We start from the raw sequence: 24,382 nt of genomic DNA, 5'->3' as shown, positions 1-24,382 counted from the left end.
GGTGTTCGTGGACATTGAAGGGGCAATTGACTGTGCGCCTTTTCAAAAACTTTATGATGCCGTCAGAGAGCATGGTGTTGATGATGCTTTAATTAAATGGATCCATGTTATGCCAACGCAGAGATTGATTTGCCTGAAGTGGGTGTCGATCGCTATCTAACAGCAGAAGCAACAAAAGGCTGTCCCCAAGGAGGTGTGCTTTCGCCACTTCTGGGGAGTATGCTGATCGACTCACTTCTATGCGAACTGCAAAATTTGCCAATACACGCTCAAACTTATGCTGATGACGTCGCTGTGTTTGCTGTTGGTCGGGATCTTGGAACGGTGTGTAGAAGTATACAAGTGCCGTTGATTTGATAGACAGTTGGTGCCTCAGACATGGTCTGTCAGTTAATCCAAATAAACCCACAATGGTTTTATTCACAAAAAGGAGAAAACTGGATGCACTTTGCCTCCCTGAGATGAATTAGTGAAATATCTTTGAGTCACTCTAGATAAAAAACTTCTTTGGAACAAACAAATAAAGGCAAAGATGAAACGATCTCTCACAGCACAGGCTGTGCAGACGGAGCTTTGCCTCGACATGGAGACTCTGGCCTCATGTGGTAATGTGGATTTACGTTATCATTAGGCCAATGTTCGTTTATGCATCCGTAGTGTGGTGGGTTAAGTTGAGAGAAAAAGGCTTTCACCGTAAACTAGCCGCACTACAAAGAACTGTGTGTCTGGGTATCACTGATGCCGTAAGCACGACATCCGGCACAGCTTTAAAGCCATTACTCAATTTGCAGCCCCTGGATATATTTATTCAAAGTACGAGAACAGCTCATAGACTAATTCGATTAGATCTATGCGAAAACAACGGATGTAGGGGCACAGAGCATTGGAAGGGTTACTGGGAGTACTGAATCCAGTTCTTACGATGCCTTCCGATTCTCGTGTCCCCATACATACATCATACATATGAAATTACCCTGAGGCGTAGAAAGAACTGGGAATTCCCAAAGTAGTGCGTGACGGGATATACGGAAGCCTTCTACACCGATGTCTCAAAACGGAACACAAAACAGGTTTCTGGAGTCGTAGTCTACCTCTGGAATAAAAACGAGAAGTGGGCTTTTCTTTTGAGACAATATGCAATGGTTTTTCAAGCCGAAGTTTATACCATCCTAAGGGCGGCAAAACTGAGTAATTGACGAGCGGTTGAAGGGTAGGCGCATAGCAATCTGCAGTGACAGCCAAGCTACACCTCGAAAATCGTTCAGGAATGCAGGAACCGTTTGAACTCTATCTCTAGATTCAATGCGGTGGAACTACTCTGGGTACCTGGTCACTGTGGGGTAGAGGGAAATGAAATCTCGGATGCTTTAGCGTAAGAGAGATCAATATCCCCCATACCTGGACCGGAACCAGCAATTGGAGTATCAGTAGCATTGGCTAAGTCTGTCTTCAAAAACTGGGAACAAGCTTCCCACAATGACATGTGGCAGAGCCTAAATGCTGCTCGACACACAAAACTGTTCCTGCCAGAACCGAACATGCGTACCGCAAAGTTTATCCTGTCGAAAAACAGGAAGACTTGCAGGAGTATTGTGGGCATTCTGACAAGCCATAATTCACCAGCTGGGAATATGTTCAGAATAGGAATTATTCAAGATGATACATATTTCTCCTTTAATGAGGAAGCGGAACCCACGGAGCATTTTCTGTGTGAATGCCCCGCCCATGGCCGCATTAGGCATGGTGCCGATGTTCTCGAATTGCGACGGGTAGCATCATATCCGCTAACGGAAATCCTGCGATACGTTAACGAATCCGGAATATTCCGTTAAATGGGGGTGGCGAGTACGATGGGCCAATACGATCTGAGTGCTCAGAAGCTGTAGCTTCTCCCCCACCGCACACACATACATGCCGCGCCCGAGCATTTCTTCTTCTCATTTCATTAGTCGTCGCAGACGCCCCTCTTACATTTTTGTTGCCCAAGCTGGGCAATGTCCAAAAATCACACACACAGATATTTACAATAAATTGTACTTTCTAGAAAATGTTAGCTTTTCCTTATTCTTTTGCGAGCACACGCGTGAGGCTCATGGAGAACTTCGGGCGTAGTGAAACTTCATTCGCGCATGTCAAGGGTATTTCTACAAACTCGTATGAACGGTAGAGCTGGATATATCGAGGAATATTTCAAATTAGAAGCTGTGTACGCATGGGAGGACGGGCATAGGAAATTTCTCACACAAGATGAACACAAAGCCTTTATACCTGAAACGCCCAGCTTCTGGTATTCCGACTTGTTTTTTCACGGATGATTATGCAATCTGAATTCTAAGCATTTTCAAATAAAAACAAATTATTTCCAATAATTACATTTTTTATTATTATCAAATTAATAGTAGGACCATAAAATTATTCGGGACTTTATAGATTAACAATAAATAAAACAAAAATGAGACTTTTTAATATTACTTTTCATCTTATCGAATTAGGACATCCAGAGTAATAACGATTGTCGCATCGTTGGATCTGAAATGTATTGCAATATATTAGTCAAACAGATTGTGGAAAAAAGATGTTAAATTTGTAAGTGCGTAAGTGTTATCTATTCCTTTCGTTTTGTAGTAGTTTCGGAACAGCAAATTTCAAATGACAGCCTTCAAAGCACTCGTATTTAATAAATCTGTATCTTCAAACTTGAAAACGATAGGGTTCAGAAAACGTGCAAACTAAGGTAAAAATCAAACTATCAAACATACTTACGTAAAATCAAGATGCCAAAGAACATCATTTGCGCCAAGAACAATAATCATAATATAACACAAAATAATTACTTCAGGAAAAGGAGTGTAACTACGAGATCTAAACATAGCCAACATTTTTTATTCATTTAATAAAAAAACAAAACGAATGGGAATAAAATAGATATCAAAACAAAAGGTAACATATTAACAAGAACATAGAAAGTAGGTAATCTTTGCTACCCACATATCATAAAAATAAAGAAAGCTGTGCTTGGAATTTTGGTCAAACATGCAATGAAAAGAGCAATAACAATGCTTCGTTTGTAAATAAATAAGTTTTTGTGTATACATATGTATATTGTTGAACCCAAGTTGGATTTGAATAACGCAAATGCTTTTTTTTCAAACAAAAAAGGTACACGTGAGAATAAAGAAAAAATTGTACAAAACTACACTAATCGAAGCTCGAAGAGTTCTTGTAGCGTTCAGCCGACGAATCACTTTGGCTTGCTTTTTGAACAACGTATGTACAGTATCATAACATAATAAACGTAACAGAAGAATTCTAAGAACACTAGACTACTCTGGGAACGAGCATATCGTAATTACAGGGTGTAGTTCCCTATCTCGTTTAGCTTCGTTTTTGTGCTGATAATACACTTGGTTTTAAAAATTTTGAAAATATGTTTTGCTTACAACGGCTATCATATGAAAATTTTTCTACTGCAAACAAATTTGGTATAAAAATTTAAAAAAAAATCGTTTCAAATTACCTTTCTTGCTAGGTTTTTAGCTTTTAGAAAATTCAATTTTAATTTTGATTTTCTTTCAGGATTTCTTATCTTTTTTTTTTGAATAAAAAGAATACTTTTGCAATAGATTTTCGCATTTTTACATTTGCTTTCAACATTAGAACTGACTAACGACTCCGTGTTGCCTGTTTATGAGAATTAGAAAATTAGAAGGGAAGATTTTGGGAGTTAGTAATCTTATTATTAGAAATATTGGACAATGTAAGCACGGTGGCTTTTAAATTAGGAGCGTATGTTAATTTATATTAAAAATTCGACTTAAACATAAATAAGCACTCATATTTTTGGTTGTGTTAATTTGATTGCAAAATACATAGTGGCATAGTAATAGAATGGGTTTGTTTTATTTAGGTCGTGAGTGGAATTGGTATTTTAAGGGCTATCGGTAGGAGTTTGGACGGACAAAATGATGGTATAAGCCATTCGAAAGCAACCCAGGATGAATGTATCGTGATTTCTGTTTAGATTTAAGAATGTTTTTGCTCGATTCTCAAAGGAAAAAAGTCACACTGATTTTAGGTGATTTAAATTAAAGAATAAGCAATACTGCTAGAATAATACTATCGGATATATTCGAAATGAACTTAAAAAATAATAAAAAAGGATTCAAAAATGTAAGCGTCTGACCTAATGATGAGTGATATATTTTTTTCCTTTCACAGGGAAATCATATTTGGAAGATATTGAAACTGATTCATTCTGCATTGATGAATTAAAAATAAAACTAAAGCTTTTCTTCCTCTTGCCCATTTTAATACTATGTATACTCGCACCTGGGCATTAATCGTGTAGTTTACCTCCAAAACATTCAAAGGTATCGCTTTCAACGGCTTTTACTAATCATCTACTAAACAAATAAAACTTACGGTATCCAACCTTTTCGTGTCTAGAAAAAATACCTTTGAAATTTTTATTACAAAAATAACACATAAGGCGGTAAGTAAACAGGGGGGCGTTTAGATGGATAAAAACTGAAAACCCTTCAAAACCGTATTACCATTGATAAAATGAATAACTTGCCATCATAATATGAAATAATTTGCAATGCAAATTAGATACATATATATTTTCGAAAGTGCAATGGATGAAAAGTGTTGAGGATAATTTTTGTTTGTTTGTATAAATATGGACATAAATATGTTGAACTTTACCAATGAACCCTCTTTTTGGATAGAACTTTCATAATGTTTTCAATGACATCCGTGCTGCTTGCTGTGCCGCCAATATCTGGAACAAAAAAAGAAACGATCGATTAGCCACAGGAGACTATATGCATTACCCTTTACAAAAAATTTACTTATTATGATTTCGTATTAATATTTGGTCGACTCTATTTGGGTCCCAAAACTTCGCACACTCACTTACTTACTCCCAAACTTTATTATATTGGAACTGAACATAAAACCGCGAGGCTGCTCCTAATAGTCTAAGAGCTGACTACATGAAAATTTACATGACTCGTTGCACGCAAAATTTAACCTTGAAATGGTTGGATTGTTGTCGATGCAACAGCACAAAACAGAAGGCCTACTGGAAAACTAAGGCCTGGGCAAGCTGACAAACCTGTCAAATTTTCGTCAAAAACAAACTGACTCGCACGGCTGAATTTTTGCATAGATAACCAACAAAGACCCATAAGTACAGAACAAATATTGTCAGAAAGCTAAGTGGAAGACAAAAGGCTGTCAAAAAACACGTAAAATTTGCATATTAAAAAGTACTTTGACAATTCGCAGTTATATCCTTCACGTACACAGTTTTAATGTTTTAAAATCATCAAACTGTATACCAGTCGATTTCCCATGCAATTCTAAGCAACAAATATTAAGTAATTTTTTTCTGTTTTTTTTTTGTTGCGCAGACACTTTAATTTCTAAAAAAAATCCCGGCCTTTACACCACTAAAATCATACTAAATCCGCCGTAGCCGGTCCCAAGGCCAGTTGTGAAAGGAGGATGAATAGATAACTTCAGTATGAATGACTGTATACCACCGCAGCGTCTCAGGGGGTATGTGAGGAAAGTGCAGGAACTTAGCATTCTTGCAGATTACTCACTAAGGAAGCTATCACCACACCTGGCAGTCAGGTATAAAATGCAAACCAAAATTTGAGGTCCGGTACGGATAACACGCGGGAGTCGTTTAACTTGGTGACTAGGTCGGGCTGCCGGAATGGACAGCACGGCGTTGAAACCACTAATCGTGGGGTGGTTCGACGTCTAGACAATGACCAGCAATGTTTTTTCCGCCTGCTCCAGCTGTTTCGCCACAATCTGTGGCGATCTCGTAGGCACCGGATGAAATGGACTGAAGAAATGAACCTCTTCATGATCCGCTCTTGCTACAAAATAGCGGCAGAGATGGGTACAACATCTTACATCTTCCCCCTCTTCCCTCCCGTTAATAATAATAATAATCGTTGGCGCAACAATCCATATTGGATCAGGGCCTTGAAGTGTGTTAGAGCACTTCATTCAAGACCGTAACGGTACACTAGGAGGCAATGTGGTCAGCATTGCGCTCGCCCGAGATTATTACCCTGATTTGACTCAGGTACTCATTCACAGCTGAGTCGACTGGTATCCGACGTCAAATCACGATGCAAATTCCACTGCCACCAGTGAGATTTGAACCGCGACCTTCCGTATGACAGCCTAGTGCTCTAACCACTGAGCTAACCGTTGGTGAAAGGAATTCCCGATTTGAGCTCGGGGACTAGCCCTGAAAACTGTTCCAGGCTAGCTCTCTGACGATGGGGACGTGTTTAGTTGATAGTCCGACGACGTACCCAACCGGGAGTTCAACACTCTGTGTGTAAATGCATTCACCTACCCTACCCCCTAAAAAAAATCTTGTTGCAGCAGAGATTCGTCGAGGGTTTCCCACAATTCGCGCACGTGACTGTGCAGTAATGCGAGCAGTTATTACTCGCAGCGCCACCGCACCGCACTGCAGCCAACAGTTCTAGTACTCGCCGAAGAACTCTCCTTCATCGTCCGGCTTCAGGACGAAATCCAAAGAGGGTGTATAGAATCCTCGGAAATGGATTCTTTGAATAGACCATGTATTCCTAGGCTCTATGTATCTCCAGCAACTCCGAGAATTCTATCTCAAATCAATGATGAGATTGCATCTCGCTGTGTGCTGATATGTCGCTGCTGCAACTACAATCACTTGTGTATTGTGGTGCACTTGCGGCTGCCAGATTGCACGGTCAGAAGATTCGCTTTGATGTTATCGGTTTGAGTGACCGAAGAGATCCACCATGGAAAATTCGTCTGGAAAGCCGGCGGGACTCACTAAGGCAGGACACTGCTAGGCTGTCTCAAATCAGCTCTGGCAATGCCAGCAGACGGGCAAAGAATAAAGTGCAGCGGGTTTACATCCCCAGTGAAACACCTGTAGTTGAAATTCTGGACACTCTAAAGCAGAAACTTTGTGTCGTATGCAGTCGGTTACAACGATATGGCGAAAGTCATTCCAGACGTGTCCAGAATGCAATGTACGCGAGGAACCAGCGGAGTTTTTTCAGACCACTCGACGAGTCCCAACATAGCGTCCAGATAGTGCAGCTTTTACTGACGGAAGCCAACGAGTATTGGGATGGAATTTTGAGGTTACTCACCCAGCATGCTGGACATGCTAATTGGATTACAGCCGAAGGCACCCGTAATGCCACTACACCTGACATGCATTTTGCAGATGTTATCGAAGAGCAAATTCGACGAGCCATAAACAGCTCGAAGAACTGGAGAGGCCCAGGTCTGAATCGGGTGTAGAACTTCTGGTACAAAAAGTTCGCCAGTATACATGGTCGGTTGGCACACAGCATAGATCAGATCATGAGTCTGTCGGAGGAATTTCCACCTTTCCTCACTGTGGGGATTACCCAGCTTATTCCTAAGAAGGATACGGTGCAGGACCCCACAGACACAAGACCGACTACTTTCTTACCGACCCTCTACAAATGCATAACATCTATCATTAGTGAAAGGGTCAATGCGTACCACGAAACCAACAACAACCAACCAACTGCAGAGCTGGGTCAAGGGATTGTAAAGAGCAACTCATTATCGACTCGGTAGTTGTAGGACAAGCAACTAGAGATCAAAGAAACCTCTTTAGTTACTATATGGATTATGCCAAGGCTTTCGGTAGCGTCCCTAATGCCTGGCTAATCGATGGCCTACATCTGTATCGCATTGATCTGAAATTAATGTTTTTGGCGACAGTCATGGAAGGGTGGCATACCACCTTATCAGTGCGTACATCTGAGAGTGCCAATACCTCAGAGCTCATCCGTATATAACTAATCAAATGGACTCCCCAAAAAGTAGGAAATCTATTTTTAATAATTAGAATAACCAAATGTAAAACTTACCTGGTGTGCGTAAATTGTCTTCACTAATTGTCTGGTAGATCGCCTCTGAAATTACTTGAGCGTGGTCATTGTGTCCCAAGTGAACCAACATATCCACAGCGGAGTTCAACATAGCAATTGGATTAGCAATATTTTTGCCAGCAATGGCTGTACCTGTGTTTCGGGTTCCTGGTTCGAAAATTGCATACTGTGAAAGAACAAGCAGTTATCAGTGCTTATGTATACCTAACCACCCTCCTTTATACGTTCCATAACACTTTCAGGAATTACACGACAAAAATTCCTCGGTCGTAAAATCAAAGGTAAACAGAACAATAAGAATATTTGTGAAACGATTATCATCAAGTTTTTCCATAAACGTTCTTTCGTTACGGAGTGTACTTACTCCACTATACTTACATGGTCTCCATAATTGCGTCCTGAGTACAGACCAGCTCCGCCGGAAAGGCCACACAGTACATTCGAAACAATTGTACCATATAAATTTGTCATGTTCATAACATCGAACTGTAATGGCGATACAAAAACAACAATAATCGTTACAATGTCAATACCTACATAAAACTAGGTGTCATTCGTAAATACCTGATACGGATTCGAAACAAGCTGCATGCAGCAATTATCGATAATCATATTGTTATGTTCCAAATTCGGATAGTCTTTGGCAACTCGTTTCGACACTTCCAAAAACAAACCGTCCGACAGTTTCATAATATTCGCCTTATGAATGGTCGTTACCTTCTTACGACCGTTATTTTTCGCATATTCGAAAGCAAAACGAGCGACACGTTCGGCATTCTCATCAGTAACGACTTTCATACTTTCCACCACACCAGGAACACTCTCATGCTCCAGCATAGCATATTCGCCTTCTGTATTTTGCCGTACGATAATAACATCGATATTGGGATGTCGTGTAGCGATTCCCGGATATGATTTACAGTGGAGCACATTAACATATAAATCGAGTTCATTTCGTAACGCCACATTTCGCGAAACGGCTCCTAGTTCCTCGGACTTTGTTTCGATATTGCCTTTAATGGCAACACCATTACGTTTAATGGACGTGATGGCGTAGTCTAAGTCATCATTTCCCTCCGTACTTGGATCGATATCAATAACTTCAAAATCGATTGGTACTCCGGCGAAATGGAATACATCGCGAACGTACTTCATAAGCTCGGGGCCGATTCCTCCACCTGGGAGCATTGTGACGGCATTACGGCCACCATATTGAGCACGAGGAATTTTCGTCTGTTGAAATAATAGTTTCAATTAAAAATTACGATCAAAATCCAATTTCATGAATCAATAGCTAAATGTAAGTTTAATGAGGAAATACGAGATATAAAGGAGCAAAAATTGGGCATTCAAGGTAACTGGAAAACCAATAACCTACCCCAACTAAAATGTGCAAATATTTCTACTACTTTCCATTTAAGATGGAATCCAGGGGGCGAGGGTATTTGTGAGGGTAATTCAAGTACGTCTAACTAACAAGTGCGAAATGCAATGATGAAAAATGTAATCATTAATCTAGATAGAATAGTCCTAATTTTTTAAACGATTCATAGAAAATGCCTACCATAAAATCGAGGCTCCTCAAGTATTTAGCTTGAATGTTCGTTACTTGTTTCACCATTGCACTGAACCATCAATATTTAATAAATAAAATACCTAAATCAATCTAAAACAAACTGAATCTAAGGTCAAGCTAGCACTTATTTCGAACAGAAGGATTCTGAATAGCACATCAATTCTCCCAGTAATCAACGTGTGGGCGAAGCTGAGTGGAAAACTATTTGAAACGCATAGAAAAACTTCTTGAAGAATTTACTTTCTGAATACAAACTAAGTATTTGCCAACTAAACCAATTTCAACTGACTTTTAATGATTCAAAAATTTCTTACCCATATTGTTTCTTCCTAATAATTAAAAAAAAAATATTTTTTGTTATTATCGAATCAATAAATGTTGATTTATACCAAAATCTTAATATTTATTAATACACATACAAAATGATAAAAAAAAAATCCAAAATTTTATTCTGATGCGTTTTAGAAATATCATTTCACTAAATTCATTATATGATTTAGCCCGTGAACATGATTTTAACAATTTTGAATCGCATCTTGCCGAAATGATTGGATTCATGACAAGCATCATCTACGTAACCGCTAAAGGGCACAAAGTGACAGATGAGAAAAACGAAGAAATTAGCGTCTGGATAATCCTATAACTCCGGAAAGCACCTGCAAGATTCGTTGCCGAGAGCATCGAAATCCGAAGGTCTTAATGCACAGAATTGACAGACGAATTCGGATGAATCAAGAAACTGTTCATCCCTCTGTCAAAACAAGCTGACACTCGATAGAACTAATTTCTATAAAAAGCATCAATAGAAGGCCACGACACTAAAAATATTAAACAAAAACAAATTTTCGATTAGACTGTGGTTCAGCTTCATTATAATAATAATAATCGTTGGTGCAACAATCCAATCGAATCAGGGCCTGGAAATGTGTTAGAGCACTTCATTCAAGACGGTAACGGTACACTACAGTACACTGTAGGAGGCAATGTGGTTAGCATTGCGCTCACCCGAGATTATTGCCCTGATTTGACTTAGGTACTGATTCACAGCTGACTCGACTGGTGTCCGAGTCACGATAGCAAATCCCTCTACCACCAGTGAGATTTTTTTTCCGCTACGGCAGACCAGCGCTCTAACCACTTGAGCCATCCGGACACAGTTTCATTACCGAACGCAAAAATTTATGGAAAACTCATGAAAACTAAGTGGTAAAGAGTCGCAGACTTCGAATCCAGGCAAGGATTTTTAGGGCCTCACCAAATTTATTATATATTCCCCGACAGAGAAATCTATGAAATGCATGCTCCCCCCTTCAGTGGAAAGCTTTCGTTCAGTGTCGATGGCACCGTCAGCCAGCGACACAAATAAGGGCAGGAACCGGAAAGCTGACTACGATCGGTCTGTCTGTAGCACTGTTAGCTAATTCTCCCAATAACCTAAAGCGGGGGACTCGGTAGAAAGACGAAGTAGAAGAGACTACAGACAAATCTTCCTTGTCAGAACCTTCTCTTCCAGTAAAAGCGGAAAAGAGGGAATCTGGTGATGTGATCACAACTAATCTAAAGCGCCGTTCCGACGCTTGCCACTTGCCGCAAACTCCAAACCTTCAACAAATATTTACCTTGATTTTGCGTATCAGCATTGTCATCGTTTACAAGTGCATTACACCAGCCTCAGACGTGCAACCAAGATTGCACGTGTGTGAGCAAGTTGCGGTTGCTGACAAGCTTGCGCTCTCCCCGCAACCAACAACTTTCTTGAAAACTTGCTTGCACGTATGTGGCAGGTGCTCAGAGGTGTCAGTGAGGAAGACGGGGCGGCAACCCTGTCGGCCGAACCAAACCCAAGTGGCCGAGGAGAACTTCCATAGTGGTGGCACCGGGAGACGCTATATCACAATGATTTGCTGGCCGTGATGCAGTAGGCGAATGCTCCAAAGGCCTAATTAGGGCGATCAGACCCGAGTCTGCACGGGGACTCATCTGAAGTGACAGTAGGTCACGAAACCTTACCAGGGGTATACTGGTACTATAGGAACCGGGATAGCCCTGAATTCACATACTTGAGGTGAACTCCTGTTGTATGTACGTTCAGCTCGGTTGTTTGTGGTTGGCCCCCTAGTGGAAGCTTCATGAGGGTTATGGTTGCGTTCAAACGAACAGAGTCCTTCGGGTCTCAGATAATGTTGGGTTTCAGCACGGGTGCCGTACTCCTTAGTTCGGTAGAGATTTAGGTAGGTCTTACATCCACCAGTATGAATGCTGAGCCATTCACTCGGTATAGACTGGTACCGTCGCAGCTTGCTGTGGCGAGGTTCTGATTGTGGTCACAAAATCAATCTGTGTCCGAAGAGGACCGTGGGATTAATTCCACGAGACAGGCAACCACGTAAAGCACAGTGACGTAACTGCACGTATGTGGCTAGTATTAAGCCGACTCAACGCATTTGCCGCTTGTCGCAATCCAGCAGGAACCAAAGGTAGAACTTGCTTAAAGATTCATTTAGGATTAATGGCAATTATCTTAATATAATCTGTGAACGAATGATGCTTCAAAATTCCTCTATAGGAAGGTTTTATAAATATAGTATAGGCTTCATTGGATAAGTGGAAACAATATATTTTACAAGTATATTATAGAAAAAAGACAAGTTTCATTTTTAAGGCAAATAAGCAATGTATTTTTTCCTGCTGGAAAACTCTAAACTCCCAGAAACATCCGATGCAAACTGCAACTCAATGAACATTCCATACCAGCGACATTAGTTCCAAGTCGGCATTTCACACCGCTCTTTCATTACTGCCAAGGAGGACATAGTCGCGGCGATTTGCTCTCAGTTCTCAATCGGGGTAGCAGTAACCTTAGAGACGGTATCTTTGCCAAAAGCGTACGGCGGCACACAAACTGCGGGACTTGTCTTTCCTGCCGAAAGCGCGAGGAAACAGGAAAAGTAAAAGTAGGTTGGGTTGTCTGTCGCATGCAAGAACAGGCGAGGATTAGAAAGTCTTTCATTGTAAAACTATGCAGAAGATTCCGGTGAAGACTATATAGCGAAGGACTGCGATAAAACACCATGTATGTTCTCTAGAAAAGAGCAGACAAAAGACGCTAGCCACATAGCTGGCAGTAATAAATGTCCGGTGTTCAGGAAAGGCTTGAATACTACGAAATCAACATGAAGGTAATACAGATAAACCCCAATCACTGCGAGGCAACTTAAAATCTCTTGGCACAAACTGTAGTAGACGTGAGAGCGGACATGGTTCTCATTAGCGAACCATACAAGCGTTAATAAAACATAAAAATAACAAAGAGCCCAGAATAGATCCCTGTGGGAGGCCAGAGGAGGGGGCGAACGAGCGGGAAATTTAGCCGTCAAAAGAGACGTGGCAGGATCGGTTAGAAAGGTAAGAGACAAGCCATAAAACAAGCGGTATGGGAACGCTTAGAGGCAAGAGTTTGGATGGATGAATCTTGTGATTTACAGTGTTGAAGGCTTTAGACAATCAGTCGCTGACATATCTTTCCAGGATTTTCGAACAGGAGGAGAGGAGGGAAATAGAACGGTAATTCTCGACAAGCTTACGATCACCACTTTTGTGTATGGGGATGATGAGAACCTCTTTCCACAAGCTGGAAAAATGATTTTCTCCGAGGGTTTTGTTGAAAATAAGGGATAGGGAAAGAGAGATGGACACAACAGTTTTGAGCAAAAAGAAGTTTGGAAGACCATCGTAGCCAGGTCCGACATTGGCATCAAATTTGCTAATAAGGTGCTCGACAAGGAGAGGGGTAAGAAGGGGAATAGTAGGTGATACGGGGGATCCATTATCGGGAGGGATTCAGAGGAAGGATGGGGAACATAGACTGAGGAAAAGTAGCGGCAGATAAATCAGAAGATAGTTTGGGGGAATTAGCTGAAAACCCAGAGAATTTAATGGACGGAGGGGTATAGTCAGCAATGAAAAGCGGGTTTCAAGTATCGCTCTGGCACAACACCCCGCCCCTGGCTGAAAGGGAGTTTCGGTGAGTGAACCTATCGCAAAGTAACTCGCCCGCAGCAGCCGACTGACGGATATCAAAACGGACTGCCTCTGAAAGAAGCGCCTGTCTTAGGAGACCGTCTTGGATTTGACTTCAACGTTCAGTTTGAATGAGTGTTCTCCACGCTCGCGGACCTTATAGTGACCCTCGTGGTATCAGTCACCAGAACGTGGGTACAGATTTCGAGTTACATACGGGTTAGCAGCTTCCATTTCGGCATGGCCTTCCCAAGCTGGCGCAACAATCTTATCTCTCCAAGAACGCCTCTCTTGTCGAAAAACACCCGTTCCCTCTTCTATAAGAAAGCCTTCCCTCGTGTGGACTACCCCTCCCGCCTCCGCTTTCTGAACTTTCCCTTCCTACAACAACGTAGATCCTATCTGGATCTATGCACATTTGTTAAACTTTCCTCGGGTCTGATGGACTGCTCTGCCGCTAACGACATCACCTGCCGTCCTGCGTCTTATAATACAGGTAACGCGAACATTTTCAACGTGCCCTTCGCAGAGCTCGAAGTCTACTTTCATTCCGCGATTCCTAGGCTTTGCCAAAATTACAACACACAAAAGCTTGGTCCTTTTAACTTCTCCACTTTAAGTATTTTTAAGCATAGGATAAGATTATTGCTTTCTCCTCCTCCTGAGGACAATAAGTAATTGGAGTTTACTATGTTTGTTGCCCGTTAAATTAAATAAATAAAAACCTTGATCGAAAAAGAACACTCGGGGCAGACTAGTACTGTCGACGGTACGGGAACGCAATGTAACGCTCATTGCCAAAAGGCGGGATGATGATGTGCTCGATGACGTTCACTACTATTAGTAATTTTGGTGTTGATGATGAGTCACGAAAGTTTCCAATCAGGCCACTCCTACAAGCAATTTTACAGCATTTTGATCATTTTTCCTCAACTTGAGCAATTGTTGACCACCCTTCTATGTGCGAATTTTAACTTCAGTATTGGTCACCTTTTTCTTCTTTTGGGGTCACCACTATGAAATTTCTGCACAACTAATTTAAACACAACGATTCTTATTACATAATTAAATTCAATTCGACTAAATATGATTTATTACATTAGACAGGTGAAATGTTCACTTGAGTCCACAATCATCATTAATTCCGCTTGTTTTAATCTCAACGCCAACTCAAACCAAAAAATGAAAAATTGAAAAATATCCTCCGCGATCGACGCTTGCTTGGAATAAAATTTCGCTCTACCCAAGGGAATGATTTAATGAGCTCTGCGCGGAGGCAACCGTAAAACCATGAGGGACGCCTATAGAATCGTGATGGGAAAATTTGGAGGCCCTTCATCTCGGCAGATCACAGGCGTTACCCCCTTCGAGTGTCTGACAGCTCCCAGCGCTTTCTGAATATGACGGCAATTCCAGCACTCATAAAAAAACGAGCTGCTGGAGATCTGCAGTAGAATAACCGTCAGTAAATCCCCGAGGAGTGCCGAACAAGGCTTTTGAGCTTGCCATACAATCCAGTTTGGTTTGCTGAATTGTTTGACATTAAAGAAAATACCATGACTTGTTTTTTTAATATTTTGTGCTATTGCGTTTCAAAATAAAAATTCAAAAGGCACGTTTGAGTGACTGTTTATAAGTGCTCTATGGGTAGCAACGGCCAATTCAGTTTAGAATTGCCCCCCAAAACAAATCTTTCTAATACATATCTAACAATTGAGCTGAAAAGTTCGTAGGCTAACAAAGAGAATTTTTTTTTTTATCAAATTTGATTTTATTATTCAATAGCGGCCATGCAATTTGTCGACACTTTTTTTATAGTACCATTTTTATAGCCTGAAAATAGGTCTCAATTTCGGCAATTACCTCTCCATTGGGGTTAATTTTCTTTCCAGCGAGCATTCTCTTTCTGTTCAAATGGGGCCCTTTTCCGCGATTTCATCCTTCAAACGCTCCAATAACGCTATGCAATAGTCGCTTTGCCCTTCGCAAGGTAGTCGATGAATATTATACAATGCGCATCTCAAAATTCTAACGTCATAGCCTTGCCAGCCGACTGTTTTTGCACGCTTTGGACTCAGTTCACCACGTGCAGTCCACTCAGATGACAATCGTTTTGATTCTGGGGTGAAATAATGGACCCATGTTTCGTCCATTGTCACATAACGTCGCATAAATTCGTTTTTTTTTTTCAAACACTGCTCAAAATCAACTCAACTCGTTGTTCTTAATCGATTGTGAACTCGCACTATGCCAACTTTGAACGGAGGTTTCGCATACCCAAATATTCATGCACGCTATGTCCAACACGTTCCTTTGATATCTTTGGAGTCTCAAATATCTCGATTAACTTCACTTTGCGGTCATCCAACATTATTTTGGGGACTTTTTTTATGTTTTCGTCGGTAACAGTCTCTTTGGGGCGTTCACTGTGTGCATGTCGTCGGTTCTCATTTCGCCCCGTTGTTGTAGGTTTTAGTTGTCTCACGATGTTGCGTTGGAGCCTGTCCGAACAGGCAGAACACATGTTACAAGTTTAGACGCAGCTAATGTTTTTATATGATTGTGGTTAGGTTATGTTGTATATTACTTGTTCTAGACTTTGCATTATTTGACATTTCACGTTTTGTTATTATGTCAGCTTATATTTGTTTTTGTAAAAATAAGACGCATAGTTAAGTGATTTTTGTTTGAAAACAGTGTGTGCTATTTTGTACTACCCATTCACATTGATCTTAACCAGGCAGATGAAATAGAAGATATATAGGCGGGGGCAAGCGATGTCGTATTCGACGTCATAATAATTCCTGAACGTATTGGATGCTTCATTGATGGTGATATTTTTTTTCGGCGGCAAGCTTAATAGCTTTTTTATACTCCATCCATTTAGGGCAGTCCCTATTCCTTGCATTATGTTCCACGCTACCACATAAGATACATTTTTTGTGCAGGCTGCACCATCGCAATCTTCGGGCGAGCCACCATTTAAGTATTTACTTTTGGCTTCTTTACACACCTTAGCAATAAGACCTAAGTGCCCACAGTTGTAGCACTGTCTTTCCGTCATTTCCAAAGGATCTACTTTGAAGCGATTCTCCCAGAAAGATTAATTTTACAGTGCCCGTGGGTATTTTGACCACCTTGTTTTCACTGTCAGTTGTTGTTAACCTCTCGGGTCTGATTACTTTTACGTTGGACTCTGAGGCTTAAATATCCGTCCAATTGAGTGATATACCCTTAATGATACCATAGCAGTACATCGCACTAAACAGTATGAAGGGCTTAAGGCAGAGTTCTTTGACACATGGATCCGTTATGAAACGATTAGCAGCTTGGGCCGTTTGAAAAATACTGACACTCTCACATTTGATGTTGACAATATCTTTGCTATAGTTGAGCGTTTCTGCGTGCGTGTATAGGTCTAACGGATCCATACGCTCTCTTTTGTCCTGATTTGTCTGGATTCGGTCAACTAAAACCGAATACCGTCCGTATTTGTTTTTGGCGTAGATTCATTTCCAGACCCTTTAGAGGGTGTAGAAGTTGTTTTAACCGAGTATCCCACAGGAAGGGAAGCCCTGACTGCCTCAGACATATTGTCAGCCAGATTGGTTCTCTCGACATTGAAATATTCACTTTGTTGGCATGTTAGGTGCTCTTTTATTTGAGCCAGGGCCGTCATGGGGGAATACGTTTTAGGCATTGTTTTGAGGACGAGTAGCCAGAGAGACATACGCATTTCAAAGTGTTTTCTTCTCTTATCTTACTACTAGTTTGACTTCGGGATAATGTGCATCAAGCCAAATCGAAACTAATAAGAGTTGCTTCAGTCAAAATGCTCTATCCCGCAAACTAATAGTCATAAATCTGTTAAAAATGTCCACGTATCTTTTGAAGGTTATGGGTAAACTAAAAAGGATATGGACTTAGTGCTAGTAGCGCCATCTATATGTTAACCTACGAACTTTTCAGCGTACCTGATATGCATTGGTCATTGCTATCCATAGAGGTAGCAATGACCAATTCAGTTTAGAAATGTTCCCCGAAAATGAATTCTTCTAATATCTAGAATCTATATATGTGTATATGTGTTATTTGATGCGTTGCAGATTTGGCTTAAGAATTGCATTTACATAATTGTAAAGCACTTTATAGATGAATTAATAGTTAACTTTATTTGCTGTGCTGGGTCGGTTTTAAGATATTCATCCATCCATCTCTCTGCGTAATCAGAAGCAATCCCAAATTCGGTTTATCCTAGCGACTCCTATTCAACCTTTCCATGCTTGTATTGTCCGCTGATGACAAGGGTCCTTTTTCCGTAGAGACGGTTAGCGATTCGAAAACTGTTTCCATTGTGCATACATATGAAGACCCATGTACTTCCTCCCTCGGTACATCCCTATCTTGTTCGGAAGAAAAACACAAAAAGAAGTTTCTCATACAAAGCTCCGTCCCGATGCGCAGTAACTAGATGGAAATATGTACAAAAATAGAAAAATTCTTTTGGCCCGTACACAAATTTGAACGTTCATTACACGAAAATTTCGCCCGATCGGATTTGTGTTTTAAGATTTCTTCTAGTCCAGCTCTATCCAAAGGAGGGTTGTTATTTATTCTTGACTGTAATGTGCTCTTTTGGAAGTGCATTAGCCTTAATTGCTAGTGTGGGCCTGATTTCTATATGTGCAATCTATTGGGGACACTATAATCATTCACTGATTAACGTAGTTCCACCGAACAAAACAAGGATTGTGCAGTTAGAAAACGGGGTGGTGCTTATCAATAAGGAAGGAGTATCCTTGCTTTTCAGCTCAGGCAAAATGTAGCCTAGCCTACCTACCATCATCATAGTAAACAAAGTGGAACAACCCACTTCAAGCCGCTGCTGCAGGCGGCATACTACATATGTAGTTCCACCGGACTTATGTACATAAATGTTTAGTTTATAATCAAATGACTTACCGTCGTCTTCTTCTGCAAAGCACTCTTGGTGTGAGCCTTCTCCTCGGATTTTTCCTTGGCGACGACGAGCGGATAACCCTATAACCAGCAAAAGGGAACTCCGTCGTACACAATTATGTAATTTTTCCTGAAGTTTATTTTTAATAAATCGCAATCTACGAACTTACTCTAGTCAGCATGGGGGTCTGGATCAAGCGAGACAATCGTAAAGCCATTTTGGATTCTATTTGTAAACTTTGAATGCACCGAGATTTTGTAAAATTTTAATACGAACCCAAAAATAAACCCACAGCCTCTTAGTAGCCTTTGAGGTTACCTGTCGTCCAATCCCAGATGACAGAACCAGCGGAGAGATTCGAACGTCTTGAGAAGTCTCCAAATAAGAAAACGGTTTTTGTCTTGAATAATATCAGTTGGTATGTGATAGAGGCGAATGCATACTGAAAGTAGTTTTGTTTTCTAATTTCATTTGGTTACAAAATTTGTTTTCAGAAGGAACGGGGGGTTCGGAGGGAGGCACATATCATCATCATCAACGGCGCAACAACCGGTATCCGGTCTAGGCCTGCCTTAATAAGAAACTCCAGACATCCCGGTTTTGCGCCGAGGTCCACCAATCCGATATCCCTAAAAGCTGTCTGGCGTCCTGACCCACGCCATCGCTCCATCTTAGGCAGGATCTGCCTCGTCTTCTTTGTCTACCATAGATATTGCTCTTATAGACTTTTCGGGTGGAATCATCCTCATCCATACGGATTAAGTGACCTGCCCACCGTAACCTATTGAGCCGGATTTTATCCACAACCGGACGGTCATGGTATCGCTCATAGATTTCGTCATTGTGTAGGCTACGGAATCGTCCATCCTCATGTAGGGGGCCAAAAATTCTTCGGAGGATTCTTCTCTCGAACGCGGCCAAGAGTTCGCAATTTTTCTTGCTAAGAACCCAAGTTTCCGAGGAATACATGAGGACTGGCAAGATCATAGTGTTGTACAGTAAGAGCTTTGACCCTATGGTGAGACGTTTCGAGCGGAACAGTCTTTGTAAGCTGAAATAGGCTCTGTTGGCTGACAACAACCGTGCGCGGATTTCATCATCGTAGTTGTTATCGGTTGTGATTTTCGACCCTAGATAGGAGAAATTGTCAACGGTCTCAAAGTTGTATTTCCCTATCCTTATTCTTCTTCGTGTTTGTGTTTGACCAGGCCGGTTTGATGTTGTTGGTTGATTCGTTTTCGGTGCTGACATTGCCACCATATATTTTGTCTTGCCTTCATTGATGTGCAGCCCAAGATCTCGCGCCGCCTGCTCGATCTGGATGAAGGCAGTTTGTACGTCTCGGGTGGTTCTTCCCATGATGTCAATATCGTCAGCATAGGCCAGTAGTTGGGTGGACTTGAAGAGGATCGTACCTCTTGCATTTACATCAGCATCACGGATCACTTTCTCGAGGGCCAGGTTAAAAAGGACGCATGATAGGGCATCCCCTTGTCGTAGACCGTTGTTGATGTCGAATGGTCTTGAGAGTGATCCTGCTGCTTTTATCTGGCCTCGCACATTGGTCAGGGTCAGCCTAGTCAGTCTTATTAATTTCGTCGGGATACCGAATTCTCTCATGGCCGTGTATAGTTTTACCCTGGCTATGCTATCATAGGTGGCTTTAAAGTCGATGAACAGATGGTGCAACTGTTGTCCATATTCCAACAGTTTTTCCATCGCTTGCCGCAGAGAGAAAATCTGATCTGTTGCTGATTTGCCTGGAGTGAAGCCTCTTTGGTATGGGCCAATGATGTTCTGAGCGTATGAGGCTATCCGGCCTAGCAAGATAGTGGAGAATATCTTATAGATGGTACTCAGCAACGTGATACCTCCATAGTTGCTGCACTGTGTGATATCTCCCTTTTTATGTATGGCACAGATAATGCCTCGTTGCCAATCGTCAGGCATTGATTCGCTGTCCCATACCTTGAGCACAAGTTGATGAACCATTTGGTGTAACTGGTCGCCTCCATATTTAACCAATTCGGCTGTAATTCCATCGGCTCCTGGCGACTTATGATTTTTTAGCCGATGAATTGCACGGACTGTTTTTCCTAAACTTGGTGGTGTCACTATTTGTCCGTCGTCTTCAGTTGGCGGGACCTCCAACTCGCCGATGTTCTGGTTGTTCAGTAGCTCAACCCATCGCTCTAATATGCCCATTCTGTCGGAAATCAGACTTCCCTCTTTGTCTCGGCAGGATGAGCATCGAGGTGTATAAGGTTTCATCCTGCTGACTTGTTGGTAAAACTTCCGCGCCTGGTGCGGTTGATCCCTGTACTTTTCTACTTCACAGACTTGTTGGTTCTCCCAGGTTTCCTTTTTCCGTCTGTGAAGTCGTTTCTCCGCTCGACGGAGTTCGTGATAAGTCTCTGCGCGTGCCCGCGTCCTTTGAGAATGCAATATTACTCGGTATGCGGCATTCTTCCGTTCCGTTGCTAGCTTACATTCATCGTCAAACCAGCCGTTCCGACTCCTTTTGCGGCTGGGGCCAAGTATGTTTGTGGCCGTATCCATGATAACGTTCTTCAGATGATTGTGAAGATCATTTGTTGATGCTTCATCTCCAGGTCCTCTGTTGACTGCGGTTATTGCGGCATCCATTTTCCTCTTATAGGTGTCGCGGAGGGTTGTGTTGTGGATGACTTCAGTGTTCACTCTCACCTGATTGTCAGAGGGGATTCTAGGTGGTATTGTTATTCGGGCTCGGAGCACCATGCCAACGAGATAGTGATCCGAGTCTATATTGGCCCCCCTATATGTTCTGACATTCATCAAGGCTGTGAGGTGGCGGCGCTCGATCAACACGTGGTCAATTTGGTTGAAATTGGTCCCGTCTGGAGAGGCCCACGTATGTTTGTGGACCGCTTTCCGGGCAAACCAGGTACTTCCAACAACCATTTCGTGTGACCCTGCTAATTGAATAATCCGCAGTCCGTTATCATTTGTTTTTTCGTGTAAGCTATGGGAGCCAACGTATCGCCTGAATACGGGCTCCTTCCCTACTTGGCTGCTAAAATCCCCAAGTATGATTTTGGATGACCACTATAATATATGGTGTAGTGGCTCATAGGCACATATGCTCCACATTAAAATCACATTTTTCCCTACTTAATGCGTAATTTTCCATGTCATTCGAAAGTTAACATAATGAGGAAACTTTTGTCAGCTTTTCAAGTTAAATTTAAAGTACCGTTGCTGTATTGGTCATCAACGGCGCAACAGTCGGTATTCGGTCTAGGCCTGTCTTAGCAAGAAACTCCAGATACCCCGGTTTTACGCCAACGTCCACTTATTCCATATCCCTAACAGCTGGCTTTCATCCTGGCTTACACCATCGCTCCATTTGAGACAGAGTCTATCTCGTCTTTTTTTTACCATATATATTTCCATATAGACTTTCCGGGCGGGATCATAGTCACCTATACGGATTAAGTGATCTGCAACCTATCGAGCCGAGTTTTATCCATGTTCATTCATAAGTTTCGTTCTCATAGGCTAGAGAGAGAAATTTGAGTTAACTTCTCCATAATGGTCAGAATGGAATGGGAGCTGGGTGCATTGGCCAAACCGTTTTCCACAAGCACACTGCTCGGTCTCTAGTCACACTTTGTCTTATTCCAGCTAGATTAAAAACAACGTTTTTAATGTTCTCTTTCCAAAAGAAAATTTGTCCCGAGCGTTCTTCTTTTTCTTCAGCTTTTGTCAGCTCGTAATGATAAGTTTCGCCATTTGGTTCTATGAAATGCCTGATCTGGACGCAATCTCGAGGCTTTTAAATCCCCATCCAGCGTATCAAGTCACTGTTGTTTCGGCCTGCCTTTTGGTCGTTTACCATCGACTTCGATGTTCAACCCAATCTTAGGGAGTGAATTCTCATTAGCGCGAATTACGAACATCTTCGTCTCCATTACCCCAAGACGCTGTTGATTGTTTTTTATAGTCGCCAACACCCAGAACCAGAATTGAGACGTTCGCTGTCGATCACAAAGAACACCAGTTGTCGAACGCCACTTTATCCAGGTTGTGTTGATGCGTGAAGCAATTTCATAACAGTTTTCCATTGGCTCATAGCATTGACCCGAAATATTTAAATCGTTCAGTTCTAGATACGTCACTGCCGCTGACAGTGATTGTGGTTGTTTCATGGGGATCGGTCGTAAAAAATTCAGTTTTATTCAGATTCAAGCTGAGACCGTATTGCATGAGGGCGCTGGACGTTGGATGTCCCGTGTGACGGTGTCCATAACAAGAATAAAGAGGAGTGGTGAGAGGGCGCTACCTTGATGAACACCAACAGAGACGCGATACACCCGCCATACTTCGAACTTTACTTTTCGGATCGTGGTAGAGCAATTAAACCCAACGCATGAGTTCTTTTGGCACTAAGTGTTGTCGTAGAACATACCAGAAGAGTTCATATGGCACACGCTCAAACGCTTTTTCTAGATCCAGAAATGCAATGTAAAGAGGGCGATTCATCTCCCGGAGTTTCTCCATAAGTAACCGCGCAACGTGTATTGCGTCAGTAGTTCCACAGTCCTTGATAAATTTGGCTTGATTCACGGTTATTTCAACGATTTCACGAATATGGTTGTCAAGAATACGTTCAAAAACCTTCATGGTAGGGGAAAGTAACCGGATCGGACGGTAATTTGAACATTCTGCTGGAATACCTTTCTTTTTCCATATTAGAGCTGTGGTACTTTCTTGCCAATCAGATCCTGAATAACCCGTCCTGTTGCATTCCCCGATTTCATTCGTTTTATTGGTTAATAGGCTTCAGTTGCACTGGCAATGATTGTGGAAGTTGAGGATAAAATTATTCTTCAGTTGAAATCTGTTTGAAATATTCTCGCCATCTATTCGTCGCGGCTTGACGATCAGCAAGTAAAGCACCGTTCTTTTCACTAGCGTAACGCAACGTTCCTGCCGGCTTTTTGCAAGTCGATACAGATCTCTCTCGCCATCCCGAGTGTCCAGTTTATCGTAAAGATTTTTGTAATGGACCGTTCGGGTGCACTTTGCAATTGACCAGTTTTATCGTCGAGAAACTTGTGGTAGAGGCAATCCTTTTCACAAACCTTCATTTCAAAGCCAAGTAACTCGGTTGATGTAATGCCTATCTGGCCTGGTGACCATGACGGTTGCAGAGGCCGCTTTGTGGATTGTGTCTTTCATTTGGTTCCACGATTCTTCCACATTTGTAATGGTTAGTAATTGTGTAATTATTTTTATGAGATAACCGTTTGATGAACCACGTATTCATAAATACAAGGTCAAAGAGCGTCCGCAAAATTGATTTTACCAGCGACAACCTCAGTGCGCGCTCCACACCTCTTTCCTCCATGGCACCCGCTATATTTTGCCTGTTCACCATGACCATTAAGGTCGCCGGCAATGATGATATAGTCATCAGCAGGCACGTTACAGATCTTTTCATCGATAAGTTGCCAGAAGGCATCTTTCTCCGCATCAGGCCGACCTGTCTGTGGTATGTATTCGGTGAAAAGAGCGATCAGCTGATGTAATGGTGAGCTTCATCAGGCGATCCTCAAATTGTTTGACTTCTTTAATGGCATCAGAGCGCGCGCTCTTACACGCACTGTTCCAAAATGTTTCGTAGGGTGTTGATGTGGTCAATGCAAGAGGATCATGATCATCATCGCAACTACTGATATCCGGTCTAGACCTGCCTTAATAAGGAACTCCAGACACCTCGGTTTTTTGCCAAGGTCCACCAATTCGATATATCTAAAAGCTATCTGGCGTCCTGACCTACGCGATCGTTCCATCTCAGGCAGGTTCTTTTTCTGCCATAGATAG

The 24,382-nt window shown here is 41.8% G+C and overlaps 1 protein-coding gene across 4 annotated transcripts; it reads right to left on the bottom strand.

Moving 5' to 3' along the window:
* Window positions 1–2,359: 2,359 nt before the first annotated feature.
* LOC119658978 (isocitrate dehydrogenase [NAD] subunit gamma, mitochondrial) lies at window positions 2,360–18,853 on the bottom strand. 4 transcript variants are annotated; one of them, XR_005250307.1, is made up of 9 exons: window positions 18,684–18,853; window positions 18,517–18,594; window positions 9,849–9,863; window positions 8,523–9,191; window positions 8,337–8,444; window positions 7,938–8,124; window positions 4,708–4,783; window positions 2,764–2,862; window positions 2,360–2,529 (listed from the first exon to the last, which is right to left on the bottom strand). XR_005250307.1 is itself a non-coding variant. In XM_038066860.1 (8 exons), coding segments are annotated over exons 1-8 (1,182 nt in total). In that variant the 5' UTR covers window positions 18,732–18,853; the 3' UTR covers window positions 2,424–2,528. The 4 variants fall into 4 exon arrangements, 3 of the variants coding, with proteins under 3 accessions (XP_037922788.1, XP_037922786.1, XP_037922787.1); XM_038066860.1 differs by lacking the exon at window positions 2,764–2,862 and having other exon boundaries at window positions 2,424–2,529; XM_038066858.1 differs by lacking the exons at window positions 2,360–2,529; window positions 2,764–2,862 and adding an exon at window positions 3,597–3,681.
* Window positions 18,854–24,382: the final 5,529 nt, after the last annotated feature.

This window comes from Hermetia illucens, chromosome 6 (assembly GCF_905115235.1).
Source record: "Hermetia illucens chromosome 6, iHerIll2.2.curated.20191125, whole genome shotgun sequence".
Taxonomy (NCBI): Eukaryota; Metazoa; Arthropoda; class Insecta; order Diptera; family Stratiomyidae; genus Hermetia; species Hermetia illucens.
This window is presented reverse-complemented; position numbering and strand designations above follow the sequence as displayed.